Source organism: Alligator sinensis, unplaced genomic scaffold (assembly GCF_000455745.1).
Source record: "Alligator sinensis unplaced genomic scaffold, ASM45574v1 scaffold375_1, whole genome shotgun sequence".
Lineage (NCBI taxonomy): Eukaryota > Metazoa > Chordata > Crocodylia > Alligatoridae > Alligator > Alligator sinensis.
The window spans coordinates 3,195,842-3,211,538 of NW_005841928.1; the positions used below are offsets into that span (position 1 = coordinate 3,195,842).

A 15,697-nucleotide genomic window follows, 5' to 3' on the forward strand; every position below is an offset into this window, starting at 1 on the left:
GGCCCTGCACCCGCCTGCAGCTGAGCCGGGCCCCCGAGCGGCTGCCGCCCGCGGGGGTGCAGCTGTGAGTATCCCGGGGGGGCTTCGCACTTGGTGGTGGGCTGGGGGGGCTGCCTCTTCCCCCATCACACGCACAGGTGGCTTCTGGCCTCACCCCCGCTTCCAGCGCTCCCCGAAGCCCCCGTCCCCGGGGTCCCGACGTGCCCCTGGAGGGGCCCCGCCTTATGCCCTTGCTTTGGGAGAAGAGCAAGGAGACCGGGGGCGGACACGGGCAACTTTGCAAACAAAAGAAGGGGGTTATTACAACTTGTTCCCTCCAGAGAGCTGGTGGTTGGCAGTGCTGTCAGGCCTGTCTTGATTTAAAAGGAAAAAGAAAGAAAACAACTCTGTAGTGGCTTAATTGGGAACCGGGAGTTCGACTTCGAGCGACAAGTCTTTTTTCTTCTTCTTTTTGTGGGAAGTTGCCGCGTTGGCTAGCTGGACTGTCAGTGGCAGGCGTGCAAGGGTGTTGGTCCAGAAGTGGTATGGGAGGCAAGGCTATCAGAGGGTGATCCCTTTTATTGGGCCAGCTGCGTAGCCGGGATCCAGTTCGACAAATGTTCGAATGCAAGACGTCCTTTCTCGGACCCATTCGAAAGTTTGCCTAACGTTGTCCCAGCTACACAGTTGGCTGAATGAAAGAGGTTGCCCTAAGAAAGACACACCATTCACTTATGGGGGTTGGACTCTGACCTACTGAGGTCCCTCCCGACCCTAACATCTATGAATTTATGCCCTTCTTGATCTTATTCTGCTAGAGCTTTGTGGGTTTAAGAAAGGTATTGTGACTACAGGAGATAATGTTCATGTTGAACAAACTTGCTGAATACTCCTGTCCTCTTAAAATGCTGCATGTAGAGTTTACTTGCGTGACAGATATTTGATGGACAGATCAGTTATTGAAGTTTTCTGAAAGGAAGAAAACAATTGCCCCAATCTGGAACTATATTTACCTTTGTTCTTCATTTCTTGTTACTCAAATCACTTCAGTATTAGTTTTATGATTTTTCTGTTACATTTTGAAAGCAGGTAGAGATAAGCACTTTAAAGTAAACAGGAAAGCTTTCAATTAGTTGTGGCTAATTCTGCTCAATTGCCTTGTCTGGAGGTCATGCTGCTTTATTCATGAAATGTGGATGGCTGTGTTGACAACATGTGGAACTGGACATAAGAATGACTGTGAGGTGAATGCTTCCATGATCTGGCGATCGAAGTGACAGAAAAGAAACTTAAACTTTCCTTTTGGCTTAGTTGACTGATATATTTTAACAACTTATTGGATCTGCTTTATATTCAATAACTTGGTGCTTCCTGATGAATTTGGATCCCCTATTATTTTGAGCTATTTTAAGATAAAATAAATCTTTTCACAAACCTTGCTAGATATATCTGAAAACTAAAATTGCTTTACCTGACTGCTGTTTGCTAAAATCCACATTAAGAGTACAACAGATTTTAAAACCAAGGGAAATGCAATTAATTTATATGAAACTTTCTCTCTCTCATTTTTAAGCGTCTTTAAAAATATAACTATTTAGTTGGTCTAATAACAGAGATCAGATTTACCTTGTGACAAAGAACCTTGTCTACTCACGTCCTTAGACCAACATGGCTACAACAAACACCCCCTTTAAATATATTGCATTTACACCAGTAATCACATGAAACTATCTTTTGACAGTTACTTTCTTGATAGACAGAAGACAAAATTGCATGGTTTTTTGTTAGCACAGTAGAGGCTTTCTAATCGGAGTTCCCTTGGTAGTGTAAATTGTCCTGATATAAGTTCACATTCCTTTAAAAGAAGTGTGAGAAAATACGTTCCACTTATATAAATAAGCATTGGGCCTCTTGTAAGAAACCCTGCTGTGATTGCTCCTTGGACAGCTGTGTCACTTGGTCTTAAGCTCCAAGGGGTCCATCTTTGTAGGTGTCACCAAACCATGTGGTCCAGCTGCTTTTGTGTAAATGTTTCTTTGGTTTGTGTCAAATATCTTAGAAGTTCAGTTCCTTTTCTCCTTTCCCTCTCCTTTTATAAGAGAACAAGGTAATATATATGGCATTGTCCGTTGCTTCCTGCTATTTAGTATTTGGAATCTACATTGCAAGAGGTGTGAGATAAGGCTTTTCAGATTAACATAAAGAAAAAAAATGTTTGAGTTTAGTGTGGGTCACTCCAAACCATTTGTTTACTAGTAGTAAGTGACTGTGCATATATGGGGGTTTAGGTTGTAGCCGTGTTGGTCTAAGGACATAGGCAGACAAGGTTCCTTGGGTGAATTTGATATCTTTTATTAGACCAACCCAAATGGTTGGAGAATAGTTATTAAGCAAGCTTTCGGGTTCAAAAACCCTTCGTCAGGCTAAGGAAGCTGCAGCAGTTGGTGTGTGCTCTTCCTGGATGGAATGCATATATGGTATTCTTTTAATAGTAAATATTTCACAATAGTCTTTCCTGTATGTAGACAAAGCCAATAATTTAGCCGTATAGCTTCCAAGCTATTTTGGAAGAAAGTATCCATCACACCTAGTTCTCAAGACCTTTCTCAGGAAAGAATTCCCATATGAGTCACTAATGGGACCTGGTCCCACTATGTGGGTCCTGGGACGCTAAATGAGATCAGGCCCATCTTTCTGACCTTCCTATATCCTGCAATCTCTCTTCCCGTAGGCAAAAAGATGTTGACTGATGTAAAGGACCTTCTAGTGTCAAGAAGAGATGTCTTGGCCCTAAAGGCTTTTCTCATTCAAAGCTTTCGCTGAAACAAAATAAGATGGTGAGGTAGAATGTTGGATTGGTACAAACTGTATCAGCACAAACAGCAAAATTATGCTTAAATATTTGCACTTGGGTTCTGTCTTGTCAAAGTTGAAGTTACTGCTTCAGTTACCTAATTCATTTTACCAATATAGGGGTAAAGTGTAATGTAAAACAGGGGATACTGACCAGCTTTGAGGATCAGAGATAAGTACCTGATCTTCCTTAATGGGGTCTTTGCATAGTTTAATGATAGTCCATTGAAAACTGATAAATATTTGTAGTGCTTTGTGTACAGATGTCTTTTAAAGTTAGATTTCAGTTTACTTCTGGCATGTGTGCCCTGAGATTGAAAGAATGTTGCTTTGTTAGAATTAATGTTTCATAACCAGAAGGGGGTGGGGGGGGAGGGGAAGAGAGAGGAGGGAAAATTGAACATTTGCCAGTGACTTCGGTATTTTTAAATTCTCTTTGGAATTTTAGAATATATCTTACCAGGTTCACCTAGGAACACTAAAGCTGTCAATGAGACAGAAGGGAAAATCTAAAAGATGGTTTCAACTAGTGTTTGTGTTACATCTTTAGTATTTACATTTTATAAATCCTCTAGTTCTTTACCAGAATTGCCAGAAAAAAACCCCGTATGGTTTTCACAGCTGTTTTTCAATATTTTCCAGACTACAACTTGAACATAGCAAGCTGATTTATGAGTCACTTTGGATCAGTGTCTTAAAACAGCTACAGCCTGGCTTTTTGTTTTTCAGCTTTCCTGATTTTTGCTGAATTAGCAGCTCTAAAGGTCCCAGTGGGATTGATTAAGAAGCTGTTGCTGGATTTGCATTTTAAAATTTGACTTGAGGCTCAGGTTTCTGAGTTCTCTAAGGAAGGAGATGATAATTATAACAAAGTATTGTAAATTAAATTAGGTCTAAAAATTTATAATTATAACAATTTGTGAAGAAGTACTCCCTCTTTGGTATTTGGCAAACTTGAGGTCCCTTCCAGCCCTACTTTTTTGTGATTCTGTACTTCATCAGATACCTAAGGTTGTGATTCTGGTTTCAAACAAAAGTGATAATTGCTATGAAAGGATGTTCTTACAAAATTAACTGAATATTTGTATGAGATGTTTTGGATAAGATGTTTCTGCCTTTGGCAAGGGATTAGATTAGATGACCTCTGAAGGCCCCTCCAGCCCTATTTTTCTTCCATTATATGAATATGAAAATTAGTTCTTTCAGATATAATTTCATTCATCTTAATCTAGACATTGTATCGAAGTCACCAGTTCATCTTTCATGGCTTTTAGTATTTTAGTAGCAAAGTAACCATAGAAGAATTTTTCTTCCCCTTTGTAATGTGGTTTTAACACACTGGGAAAAATCAGGAATGGAAAACATGTAGCAATAACTTCAGTGTTGCCAGCTCCTTTTTCTAAGTGAGGGGAAAAATAGATTGGTGCACTTGCAAGTTACATCTATCTGATATATATATATTTAATAACAGGGGACATGAGTTTGGGGATGTGTTAGAATTTTGTATTCAAACTTTACTAAGAGACATGTACTTTAACTCTTTTCATTTCAAGTTTTTCCTAACATACATTTCACTTCTTTTTTTCTTGTTTCTAAAACTGGTACTATTGAAACTGTTGCCTCATGGCTGTGGTTCACATTTTATCCAGTAGAAAAGCATAGATTTATATATGGGGGAGGCGAAAGGCCTCATCCGAGCCTGATATTTCATTCTTACCTTGCATTTGAAAATCTGATACCTAAATCAATGTGGAACATTTGGGTGTACCTATTTAAAAAGTAGGTACTGCATGGAAAATCTGTGGGTATCTACAGTGTTAAAAAACACCAAATTTTGTTTGAAACATAATGTAAGTTGTTACGCTCATGGTTTCCTTGATAGACTCCAGATGGATGTGAGCTTGAGCTATGAGTGAAAGTGTCTGGCTCCAGTGTGGTGATCATGCACAGCAGTGGTTGTAATTGTAGGATTTTTATAGTTTAAGGACTCTGCCAGATTTTTTTTTTTTTTTTTTTTTACATGTTATAACTCCAGCAGAACAAATCTACTCACGTCTGTTACTGTCTGGTAGGTCCTTAGGCAAACATGTTTTAAATAAACCTTTGCAGGGTTTTTAGAAGAAATGAGGAAATGCAGGTTTTTAGCACTAATGTTGAAAACTCTTTGTTGAAATAATTGCTGATTCTTAATTCTTGTTTAATACATGTAGAAAAGTAATGCATTAGGCTCCAAAAGCCATGACTTCATAGAATTTTGGCTGTTTATTTGCATAGTTCTTATAATCCCTGTGGACCAAAGCCAAATATTGAATTAAGTTTAAGGGTAAAAAATGTCCTTACTCTCTCTTTTCCTAAGTAAAAAGTTTGATTCATATCACTGTAAAGAAACAAAACAAAACCCCCTCTTTTTGTGAACTCTGTCTGAACAATTTACATTTATTTTAGAATATCGTGTGGGATGCCAAATTTATATACAGGTTTCCCTTGCTTTATGCAGGTTCTGTATGTGCAAATTCGCTCCTATGCAATGACCCTTTTTATACCAAAAATTCGTTGTATGTGAGGTACATTCACTCTTATGTGATCAGTGTGGTGGAAGCCCACAGTCACCTGCTTTGTGCGGTGCATTGTGGGGGTGACACACACCAAAAATTGTCTCCTGTGTGGATCTGTGCTCCTCACTCATCTGCAACATGTGCTTCTGTACTTGCCATCCCCATTATGGTAATATTCACCACCACCCTGTGCTTGTATGTACTGTCTTGCTGTTGGTAAGTACCAATATTGTCTTGTAAAAGTGGTAGAAGTGGGTCTGGGGGTCAGTACAGTCAAGGTCTTGGAACGTATCCCTATTTGTTACATTGTAAAGTGGGTTCCCTCTATGCGAATTCGAGTTAAGCTCTGTTTTCCAGGGATGCATGTACAGCATAAAGTGAGGGAAACCTGTATGTACAACGTGCCTTACTTATGGTCAGTTTTACTTTCATCTTTGTGAGAAGAGTTCAGAATCAAATAAAAGCATTGAACTATAGTTGAGGTTTCTATGTCATCGTTGCCTGTTGGGTGTAGGATTTGCAAGTTGTTTTAGATTAGCAGGTGAAAATACTAAGTGACATGGGCTCAAAGGAACAGAGTGTGCATCTAAAACAACCCGGAAGTGCCCCTCTTTGTTCATTAATTTTCCAGTTGCAAAGAGATTACTTTAGTAAGATTTTTTTAAGCACCTATTTCATTGATAGTCCTGTATAATTAAAGCAAGCCAGTTGATTTTAAGACTTTTTCTGGTACTTTCTTTAAAAACATAAACAAATCTCCAGTTTATAGGCTATTATTCCAAATTATTGATTGTAAGGAAGGCATTTAAAATGACTTTCCTTGTTTTGAGAAACAATGCCTTCATGAGTTTCTATTTGTTTTTGTTTGCAGAAAAACAATAACAGATGTTATACATGTAATGATTATATATTTGGGGTTGAAATTGTATTGTGACAACTAGCAAAATATACCCGGTATTTTCTGGCAAAAATGATAGCTCATTTATTTTTGCAACCCCATAGGGATTTAAGTCATAACAGATTATCTTCAATCAATTTGAGTCACCTTCCTAATCTTCAAGAAATGTAAGTGGTTTCTCTCTTTGTGTTTAAACCTTATGTTTGAGAGACAAAGATGCACTTTTTTGTTTACATCACAACTAACTCTTTCTTTATGATGTTGGTAGAAAATTGAACAACAATGAATTGGAGACCATACCGAAGCTGGGCCCAGTCTCTGCAAATATTACTCTTCTGTCCTTGTAAGTAGACCTTGATGGCATTATGTGCGTCTATAAAGTCAGTAGAAATAAGTGTTTTAGAGGTTAAAGTGAAATAACTTGGAAGTATGACAGCTTGTGGCTGGAAAGTTGATTTATGGGATTTACTGCAGGTTGTTTAAAATGCATGTAATTAAACTTAAGCCTAGTAGTTTTTGATGCTTCTCTAAGATATAAACAAAAACTGCATTTAGCATTAATTTGTCTTGTGACAGTGCCCAGAGGCCTCAGCCATAATCAGGACCTTTTTATGCTAGTCGCTGTACAAAAATTAGTAAATAGTATACACATTTGTAGGCTTTGAAAACCAGCTCTAGTCTGTCACTGTGGATCTTGGTTAAAATTGCAACTTCACCCTGAAGTTAGTGGCAAAACCCTGTTGAATTCAGGGCAACAAGTATTTCATTCCTTAATTTTAGGATTCTAGACTACTAGATTATACATCACGTCCAGTACTTGTACTACAACGTGTTTGTTTTGTGGTGTGTATGTGCATGTATACTTCCTGTGATTGCAGATAGTGCCTGTAGAGGTTTTTTTGTATTAATGTATATTTGTAAGAAACCCGCCTATTAGCTTAAAATGTAACACCTTGATCAAAGCCACAATTTGTACATTCAGTAAAAGCAGATAGAGTTAAACAAGGATTATAACACTCAAAAGAGATCATGTAATTTTTCATTTTAATCGGAAAATTGTGTAGCCATCGTTCCTTTGGATTGAATTTAAAATCTATTTCTGTTTGTGGTTGTCTCTCTCTTTTTCTAAAATGTATATTATGAAGGTACTAAAAAAAATAGTAGTAAAAACTGTCAAATCCTTAAGTGGAAAATAACCAAGTTTTTTCATGTGTGGGGTTTTACCAGAAGAATTTTTAAATGTTTATACCTCATATTTAGCTCTCTGGTCAAATGTTACCCTAAGTACAAATTGTAAGTTGCCTTTCCAGGAAAGAAGACTGATGGGTTAAAACAATACAGTAAATTTTGGGAAGCTGTTCAATTAATTAAATTGATCACTAGTCAATTGCTCACATCTGGTGATTTATAGGGGTTTGTTTTTACTTTAGGCCTAGGTCACCTAAGTCAGCTGGTGCAGCCGCTATGTCTGCAGTGTTCTGTTTGAATAAGAACTAAGTGACATTTGATACTGATGTGGTTTTTACAGATCAAAATCAGAAAAGAAAGAAAAAAGCAGATGGTGTCTGACAAATAACTACTGAATTTAAAAACATTATCTACTTCTACATTATATTAATGCTTACATTTTTTTTCAGTGGCCTAATATTATGTTGCTTAAGCACTATTTTGATCTCAGAGATTTTGCTATTGAGATGCCATCTTTGTATAAAGGATGTATTTACATATATAAAACATTGGAATAGATGCAAAGTTAAGAATTTGTCCTAAAGCCTCCTCTTTCCTTCCCATGGTAACTGTAGTACAGAAGAACCTTAAATTATTCCTCTGCAGCTGTGAAAAGAAATATTTTTGATAAAAATGAATTAATCTAGCACTAGTTGGGTTATTTGTCCCATACCCATGGTTCTCTAGTTTACATTAATTTACCCAGCTGACAAAACACGCAGAAAACCTTTTATTAGATTTGGACTGTGTATATATTGGAAATGTTCTTCTTTATAGTTTTTAGGAGGTACTTAAAACATTTCCAAAAAGTTAAGGCACAAATCAGCTGGTTGGGAGCCAACTTGCTGTCCATGCCAGGCTTCTGTATGACATCGGGATTTCTGAGTATGTACAATTAAGTGCAGTTAAGGTTACTAATGTTCACATCTGTATTATGACCACTGTAGAGAATTGTTTGTGATCAGAAATGGAAGAGACCTATTCACTTACCCATTGTATTCCATTCCAAAAGTAATATTAATTCTTAAAGCATGCAGTGTAGTGCTCAGTTCAGATGGATCATTGGAATAGAAAGTTAGAGACTGGTACACCATGGTTTGGGGAAACAGATCATCTTCTGGTGTGCTCAGGGGTTCCCCTTTAAATGAGACCTAACACACTTGAAACTGTTAATAGCATAAAGGCCACAATTTAATTAAAAAAAAAAAAAAAAAAGAAAGAAATATAAAAGTTGACCATAGCAGTCTGACAGTACAGGCAGTCCTCGATTTACAGCTTTTCGAGTTACAATGTTTTGCACTTACCATGTTTATAGATTGACACCCAGTTTCAACTTTGTGACATCAGTTTTGACTTTACAATGCTTGATCCGATCCAGTGCCGTGCCAGTGAACAAGTTCGCTGCGTCACTCGTCTTCCTGTAGAACATCTGTCCAAACTTCCTTGGACACTTTCTTTAAGAAAGCAGACAAGACTCCAGAAAAACCTGCAGCAAAGACTCCAGCCAAGAACCCTTCAAAAAGTCTAACCAAGAGCCCTTCAAAAAGTCCAGCAAAGTCGCCTCAAAGAAGTCCTTCTAAATCAATATGATTCCTATTTACAATATAAATACATTAATGTAGCTATGTTACTCATCTATAATTGATTGAGTACGAAATCCTGGGGTATTTTTGGTGAAAATAGGGTCTCCGTCCTTGGTTCAGGAACCAATCCCCCATTTATAACATTGCTTCTTATGAGAAAATTGGTTCTGAGTTGCAACGTTTTGACTTAAGATGCGATTTTCAGGAATCAATTGTGTCGTAAGTCCAAGGACTGCCTGTACTATAAAAGTATACACAACACACCTTCCCTTGCCTCAACCGTTGCCTAGCAAATATCACCAAAATTTAAACATAATGAAAGTGAACTCAGGTTTGTTTTATGATGTTAAATTGTTTTTTCAGTCATGGAAGTTAACCTTCTTGGGGCTTAAAATAAGTTAATATGTTCCCTAAATTATTTGAAGAGAACAGTTATGGAATAATGCATTGAAATTCTTTGGAACCACTCATTAGGAAATAACTGTACTTGAAACATTATTCTGATCAACTTCTACAAAATCCTAAGCTTTTATGAAAAAGGAAGTTGTGAAATCCTCTCAAAGTCAACCATAGTTTCCTTGTTGCATCTTTTTTCTTCTAATTGCAGAGAAAGGACATGAAGTTAATATAGTGAGAATTGATATGATTACACTTTCCACAAGGTACATTTGCATTTTCATTGCTATTTTGGAGCTAGAAGCTTTGTCTAGCAGATCTTTTAGGAATGTAGTGGAAAGTGTCTGCCTGTGCTCCTCTCTTTCCTGGTAGTTTGTTTCTCTAGTAGTCAAGAATTTTTTCCTAGATAGTGAAAACTTCTTCTTCCCATTGACTTTTACTATAGTTACACATCCTTAACATTTTCTCTCTCCTGTTAGAGGTTTTCTGCATTTCAGGATAAATTACACTGAAAGTATATCTGTGCAGTCTCTAGGTGAAAGAATCTATCCTGCAAGTCTGTGCAGTTTTTGCTCAGGATGCTCTACCATTCATACAATATTTCTGATCAAGCAACTGCAAGAGAAATGTAGAGAAGAACACATACCACTGTACATAACCTTTATTAATCTGACACAGGCCTACTATACAGTCAACAGGCAGGGCCTTTTTACTGTTCCGGAGAAACTGGGATGTCCCCCCAAACTGTGAACATAATTTGTGCTTTACATCAAGGTATGCATACAATTGTAGTGTATGAAAACAAAGAGTCAGATTCCTTTGACATCAACAATGGGGTGAAACAGGGAAGTGTCTTAGCCCCCCCATGCTTTTTAATGGCTACTTTTCATTCTTGCTTTTTTGTGCAATGCAAGGACAGCAATGATGGTATTCATCTTCAGAACAGAGTAGATTGAGGTGTGTTCAACACTGCAAGGCTTAAAGTAAAAAGTAAGGTGAAAGAACTAATTCTGAGAGATTTCCTGTTTGCAGATGACACAGCCTTGGTTGCCCACAGTGCATCGTTCCTGAAAAATCTCTTCGGGCAGATTTTCCGAATCATGCAAGAGTTGTGGGTTGGCAATTAGTCTCAAAACTGTGATCATGTACCAAGGGGTGAAAGAACCAAACCTGACATCACTCTGGAGGATAAATCTCTTGGTGTTATTCACAGTTTTAGCTACATGGATTCTGTGATCCGCAGGAATCAGGAATCTTGACCTTCAAACTGAACTGACTAACAGAATTGGAAAAGCAGCTAAGAATTTTGGATGATTACAGAAATTTGCATGGAATAACAGGAAATTATCAGCTAAGGTAAAGAAATCTATGAGACTTGTATACTTAATCCTTGCTTTATGGTTCAGAAACACGGACTACATATGCTAGACATATTGAGAGACTGAACAGCTTCCACATGAGATGTCTGTGTAAGATCCTGAAAATAAAGTGGGAAGACCAAATACCAAATATTAGAGATACTGGAACACACAGGATTGACACACTTAGAAACCACTATCAAGAAGAATAGGTTGCAATGGATTGTCCATGTCAGGAGAATGGGAGAAGACTGTATCCCCAATAATGTTTTGTATAGAAAGATTCAAGATGGCTCTAGAAAGCAGGGTTACTTTCTATGCCGGTACCATGATGTGTGGAAAAATGATATGAAGTCATTCAGCATTAATGTAGAAAGCTGGGAGGAGCATGCAGAATCCAGTCCAACCTGGAGGGAACATCTGGCTCTAGGTTCAGCTCAGCATGAAGTGGCTCTGATCCAGAGGATGGAAGCAAAGTGAGAAAGAAGAAAGCAGCACGCTGTAAATTTGGACTCCAACTAGGACAACATCTGTGAAACTTTTTACAAGCTGTGTCACTCTCAAATTGGACTTGTCAGCAGCAACAAATTCATTGGGCATCTGACTAGACCTCTTATGTGTACACCATGATCCAGAGGATCAGTGGCTGTCTACTACTATATCTATGCTCAGAATATATTGTTTAGATTTCTTAGCTATAAATGAGTCAGCTTGGATACTGGAAGAGTGGTATAGCTGCAGTAGCCCTTCGTGAGTTGAGAAGCTGCAGTATTTCTTCTAGTATCCGGGCTAGCTTGCTTATCTTTCCAAGGCACTATGTTGTATAGTGTAGATGGATTGTTTCTCCTGCAAGCAGGTATGATAAGAAGGCTGTATGAGTAATGTACCTTAACTTATCCTGAACATGGAACTCCTGATGGGAGACCTGAAATGTCTAGCAAACATGCTTGTGGAATAACGGATCCCACCTGCCACTCTATTAACGTTTCTCAGAAATGTTTGAGGAGAACACTTAGCAGAAGCCATCATTAGTGTTATTTATAGTTTCAGGTTTTATTTTTGCAATAATAACCTTCATTTTAAAACAGAAATAGACTTCTCTAACTTATTCTACTTTGGCTTCACCCTTACGGTATTTTCTTTAAGGGTTGTGGGGGGGAAGAGGAAAAGGAGGAGAAAGAAGCTCTATATGAGTTTGATCGCTAGTTCCTTGTAGACTTGGTCAGTTTGCCCTACTATAATGCTTACTTCTAGTCATAAAAACTTAATAAACATTTTTTTTGGGGGGATACTGGATTTAAAAACTGAATTGCCACAAATATTTACTCTGGCTATACATAGGAATGGTGTCTTATTTATCTACCCCTAGAACTCAAATATTTTAGATGTTTCCTTATTTTGCATTCCTCAAATAGTTGTAAAACCAGTTACAATTAACATGGGGCTGTTTTTAAAGCTTGTGATAGTTCCATGTTACAAAATTTTGCAGTTTTGGGAGATAAACAAGTCATTTTTTCATTACTTCTAGGTCTGTTAATTGCCTACGTATTTTTGTATTTGGGTTAGAAGTGAATGCGATATGTCCAACAGGCAGAGAAGCAGAGGTGTGTGTGTGTGTGTGTGGTTTTTGTTTTGTTTGGGGGGAGGTGGTGGTGATTGGACCAGCTGTGCAGTTTGGAAAGATTTAGACAAGCTTTAGGGCATGTGTACACGTTTGTGCCACAGTGCTACGCACTTCTTAAAAGCACCCAGTGCTGCGTCTCATGCATTTGTATAAACAGCACTGAGAAAATGGCGGTGGCGGCAGTGTGCTTTTGAACTAAAACACATCAAAGGTGTTTAATTCGAAAGTGCACTGCCATTTTCTGTGTGCTGACGCACATTTTGTCGCATATATAACTGCATGCACGAAAAGGTATGTGTATAAATGCCCTTAGGCACAAAACGCCTTTCTTCAGTCGAGCGCTTTGTGCCTGAAGAACTTGCCTGACATCTCCTCCCAACTATACAATTGGTTCAATAAAAGATATTGCCCCTAAAAAAACCTTGCTTCTCATGTTTTCCTTGACCATCATGGCTGGCTACAACAGTATTCCATCCTTACTACAACACAGAAAGACATTTTTCTTTTAATGTAATTTGAACAAGTTTTATTTTGAGTCTATTAAGGCTGCTTTTGCTGGTTTCAGTTCTGCACGGCACCCTAGCTTGTATTGAACTGGTGATGCTATGTTAAATCTCTGAATCTGTTGTATGTGTAATAAGAAGAGACTTGATAAGTACCTTTTAAGGCCTGTCTTCACTGTACATTTTACATGAGTTATCTCAAATGCTGTGCCAGACTCTAGCATTTTTGTATGTGAACAAGATTTAACTTGATTGAGGGAGTGCTATTATGTTAAGCTTGTTGTTATGAAAGCTAGTATAGACTAAACAGCAGTTTTCAAACTTATTTTGGTCATGCTTCCCTTTACCTGCAAAATATTATTGTTCGTAGCCCCTACATGTATCTGCATGTTCATTCCTTAAGAGTGTCAACACAGATGTCAGCAGTGTCATTGCTCACTGTACATTGTCCAATCAGAAGCACCACTGCTGTTAGTAAAACTTAGGTATGTATTCTATGATGAAGTGCCGCATAACCTTGGGAGTATGCGTAGCTCAATTTGAAAACCACTGGACTAAACCTTGAGGGCACACTTTAGAGTGAGGATGCAGGTTAGTAACACCTGAATGCTGTCTTGGAATTCATAATTTATGCCCAGGAAGAACTGACAAGTTGCCGCAAAGTACAAGCAAGTAATGCATAGAGTAGCCAAGTTTACTGCAGTAAAATCTTACCTTCAGAAATTTTGGTGCCACCTATAGCACTTGTGTGGACAAGGCAAATAAGCCTTTTTTTTCTTAATGTGACCATCCTCATGTGAGATCCATAGTATGAGTTTATATGGCTTGGGCTAACTCTATAGTGAAGAAACATGTAGAGTCTTACATGGCTAATGTTTTAATTCTTTCTCCTGTCCCAAGTGCAGTATGAAACTAAGCCACAAAAATGTGCATTCATTCAACTTTCAAAAATCATCTGACCACTGTCCTTTGTTGGGCACTGTTATGTTTCAGAGGAGCTTTGTGGTTCATGAAGCTTACTTACATTTGTGTAACCACTTTAATTCCAGACCCCTAAAGTATATTTGAGAATACTTGCAGCTATCTCTGGGCTGATATATGAAACTGTACTAGTGTACTGCATCATTACAAAGCACTTTAGGAAAGGAAGAGAAATAGATTTCATCCAATATGACAGAAGCTAGGTAGTGGGGAAATTCGACTCGGCATGTAATTTGACCTTAGTGCCAGGCTGTAACTGCAAGACCATTGTGAAAGGTACCATACAAGGTACCATATGATCTTTAATTACCTTAGCTGATTAGGGTCTTTGATATTACCATATTAAAATGTTAAAGAAGATTATTGTTCTTCAGTTTCAGTATTGCATCATAAAAAGAGCCACCTGTTGAACTGCAAGCACTTCTATAATGTCCTTTTCAAAGATGCCTAAATATTGGCAAAATAGATCCTAGTTAACTAATGGGCTCATGTAAAAATACAGACCTAAGTATAGATATCTTATGACCTCACACAAATAATGCTTTATTGAATATTTCAGAATACCTTATTTCTCATATACTCCATGCCTTGAAATATAATGTGCACCTTGTTTTTGAAAGGCAAACTGGAAAAAAAAAAAAGCTTATGCCTGCATAGAGCAAGGGCAGAGTCTAACCGTTAGCTGATTCATCCTTCCTTTCCTGCTAAACTAAAGCTGAAGCTCTAGCTTCTGATAAAATCTGGTCCCCAGGGGTGGATTTCTAATTTTGAAAATTGCTGAAGAGTTTCCAAAGCTGTGAAATGGGAGGAGAGAGACCAGGAGCACCTACCAGAGAGCAAAATTATATTCATGGCAGCAGGTGTGATTGTGTGATCATGCATTAAATCCAATCCTGACTTATTGCTGGTATAGGGGGAGCTTGATCCTGGACTCCTCCTGCATCAGCAAAAGGAAGGTCCCTATGGCTGGGAGCCCCCTTTGCTGATGGGACTTCCAGCTGCAGGGACCATGTGCAGCTAAGACCAAGAGTCCCACACCTGAGGGAGCTCTCAGTCCTGGCTGCACTCCATGAGGGCATGTGGCACAGTCAGGTCCAGGAGCCCCCTCAGGTATGGGACTTTTGGTCCTGGGCATAGGGCACAGCAGGACTGGGAGCCCTATCTGCTGTGGGATTCTTAACTCCCACAACCATGGGGTGCTGATGCAGTCTCCCAGCTGGTGGGGTGTGTGGAGTGCCCTGCAGCTGGGAGATAGCAATGGCTGGGAGATCACAGCAGCTACAATCTCCAAGCCGCTGCTCTGTGTACCCCCACACCTCTGCAGCTGGAAAATTGCATTGGCTGTGATCTCCCAGCCCCAGGGGTGTGTTATGCTCCCCAGCAGCTGGGAGATTCCAGCAGCTGTGGTCTTTTACACATGCAGATTAAAGCTGGACAGAAACCAGCTATTGATATTTTTGAACAATAACTCTATCTGGTTGGACCCTTTTAAAGCATATAGTTAATTTGCATGTGTAGCTGGTGTAAACTTATTGCATAATTAACAAGGTAATTGTGCAATAAATATAAACGTAGATCGTGACCTATTGCTGAGCGGGGGGGTGTCCTGTTGGCCAATTAGCCGATAGCTGAGCCTGGAAATGTTGGTGGCAAAACCAGAAGTGCCGCTAAGGGACTGAGTACCCCTTGAAGGACCTGGCCAGTGCCCTCTACCCCTGGCTGACACCCAGGGCCCTGCTC

The 15,697-nt window shown here is 38.7% G+C and overlaps 1 protein-coding gene across 1 annotated transcript in view; it reads left to right on the forward strand.

Moving 5' to 3' along the window:
* Positions 1–8: 8 nt before the first annotated feature.
* Positions 9–15,697, forward strand: part of LRIG3 (leucine rich repeats and immunoglobulin like domains 3) — a gene marked incomplete at its 5' end in the record, with an annotated part of 66,950 nt that continues 51,261 nt past the window's right edge. The window contains 3 exons of the mRNA XM_014517871.2: positions 9–64; positions 6,390–6,452; positions 6,554–6,628. Of these exons, the coding sequence (XP_014373357.2) occupies positions 9–64; positions 6,390–6,452; positions 6,554–6,628 (194 nt within the window). The remainder of the gene's footprint in view (positions 65–6,389; positions 6,453–6,553; positions 6,629–15,697) is intronic.